The 1,392-nt window shown below is 63.6% G+C and overlaps 1 protein-coding gene across 1 annotated transcript in view; it reads right to left on the bottom strand.

Annotated features, from left to right (window-relative positions):
- Positions 1 to 983: 983 nt before the first annotated feature.
- Positions 984 to 1,392, bottom strand: part of DHODH (dihydroorotate dehydrogenase (quinone)) — a gene marked incomplete at its 3' end in the record, with an annotated part of 2,150 nt that continues 1,741 nt past the window's right edge. Inside the window, exons 5-6 of the mRNA XM_009876480.1 lie at positions 1,176 to 1,335; positions 984 to 1,037 (exon numbers count right to left, since the gene is read on the bottom strand). Coding sequence (XP_009874782.1) covers positions 984 to 1,037; positions 1,176 to 1,335 — 214 coding nt within the window. The remainder of the gene's footprint in view (positions 1,038 to 1,175; positions 1,336 to 1,392) is intronic.

Here is a 1,392-nt window from a genome sequence, read left to right as displayed (position 1 = left end):
GGGTTGCAAGAGGCTGCAGCGGGAATGCTGAGCCAGGCCAAGCTGCGCCGCTCAAGAAAAGCCCAAGATGACCAACGGCAGTCCAGGGTACAGAAACAGTCAGCACCGGAGCCCCCAAAGACAAAACCGATGGCCTGCAGAAGCGTGAACGAGCAGGACCTTTGCCTAACAAACAGGACGTAACTGCAGCCGTCTCCAAACACCCTGATGATCTTGAAGGTCTCTTCCAACTGAAACTGTTCTATGATTCTATCTACATACCTGTGCCGAAGGGAAGAGCTGGCACACAGCACCCGCCGGGGCCCCGCCCCAGGCAGAGGTCTCCATGAGGGGAGCCCTGCTTGGCCTTGCAGGGACCCATCCCAGAGCCCAGTGACGCTCTGGCTCCTACCACCAGGAAAGAAGCACTGACTGGGAATGCAAAGGGAGCTGATCCCGCCCAGCAGGGGAGAGTCCGGCTGCCTCCCTCTGACCCTATGAGTGTCCCCAGAGAAGCACACAGGACCAGGTGAGCTAAACATTTATTGACACTTTGGCAGGACCCAGGGCCAGCAAGTTTGTTACAGGACTGAAGAGGGCAGGGAGGGCAGATCCTCCTGTGGAGGCTGCGGCGTCCGTGGCAGAAGGGACACCCAGCCCATGGCTTGGGCAGCAGCACCAGGGGAGGGATGCCCGCTCTGGGGAAGCACAGGCACAGGAGCTGGGGCACAGGACTGCCCGCAGGGCCATCCCTTCAGGGCCCTTCCTCACCACCCAGCTTTACCCAGCACCGGGACCCGAACTCACAGGAAAGCCAAAACGTGGCCCTGGACAGCGGCACCAGCGTGGAAGCCCCCTCCCCTGCTCCTCACCAGTGCAGCCCCAGCTTCACCCAGCACTGACCCCTCTCAGGGGCTGGGACCAAGGCCTCTGCTCAGTCTCGGTCTGCCCAGCACTGAGTGTCAGACCTGTCCCCACTTGGCCACGGCCCCTCCCAGCTAGACCTTGGTCCTGCAGTGTCAGCACCTGCCTCCATGACGTTCTTGACCCCCTGCTCCCTAACCAGAGACAGAGCGCGATGGTCAGGTCAGCCTGGCACAACGGCTCGGCACCACGGTGCTGCTGCTCGCACGTGGGTGCCCAGAGCTGCCCTGAGCCCTGGGGCGGCCTGTGGAGGTGCCCAGCCCCTCACTCACCTCAGCAGGTCCTCCAGTTCTCGCTTCACTGCCCCCACCACCGGCGGCCCGTGGTACACAAGTGCCGTGTACATCTGCACGAGTGAGGCTCCAGCGCGGATCTTCTCCAGGGCATCGTGCCCGCTGCTCACCCCACCCACTCCGATGATGGGCACCCGGCCTGCGGGCAGGCGCGGGGGCAGGGTGGGGCAGGCGACGCCAGCACATCGCCCCCAGC

The sequence above is a fragment of the Apaloderma vittatum genome, unplaced genomic scaffold, assembly GCF_000703405.1.
Source record: "Apaloderma vittatum isolate BGI_N311 unplaced genomic scaffold, ASM70340v1 scaffold29799, whole genome shotgun sequence".
NCBI classification, from domain to species: Eukaryota; Metazoa; Chordata; class Aves; order Trogoniformes; family Trogonidae; genus Apaloderma; species Apaloderma vittatum.
Note: the sequence above shows the minus strand (reverse complement) of the source record. Positions and strands in the feature narration are given on the sequence as shown.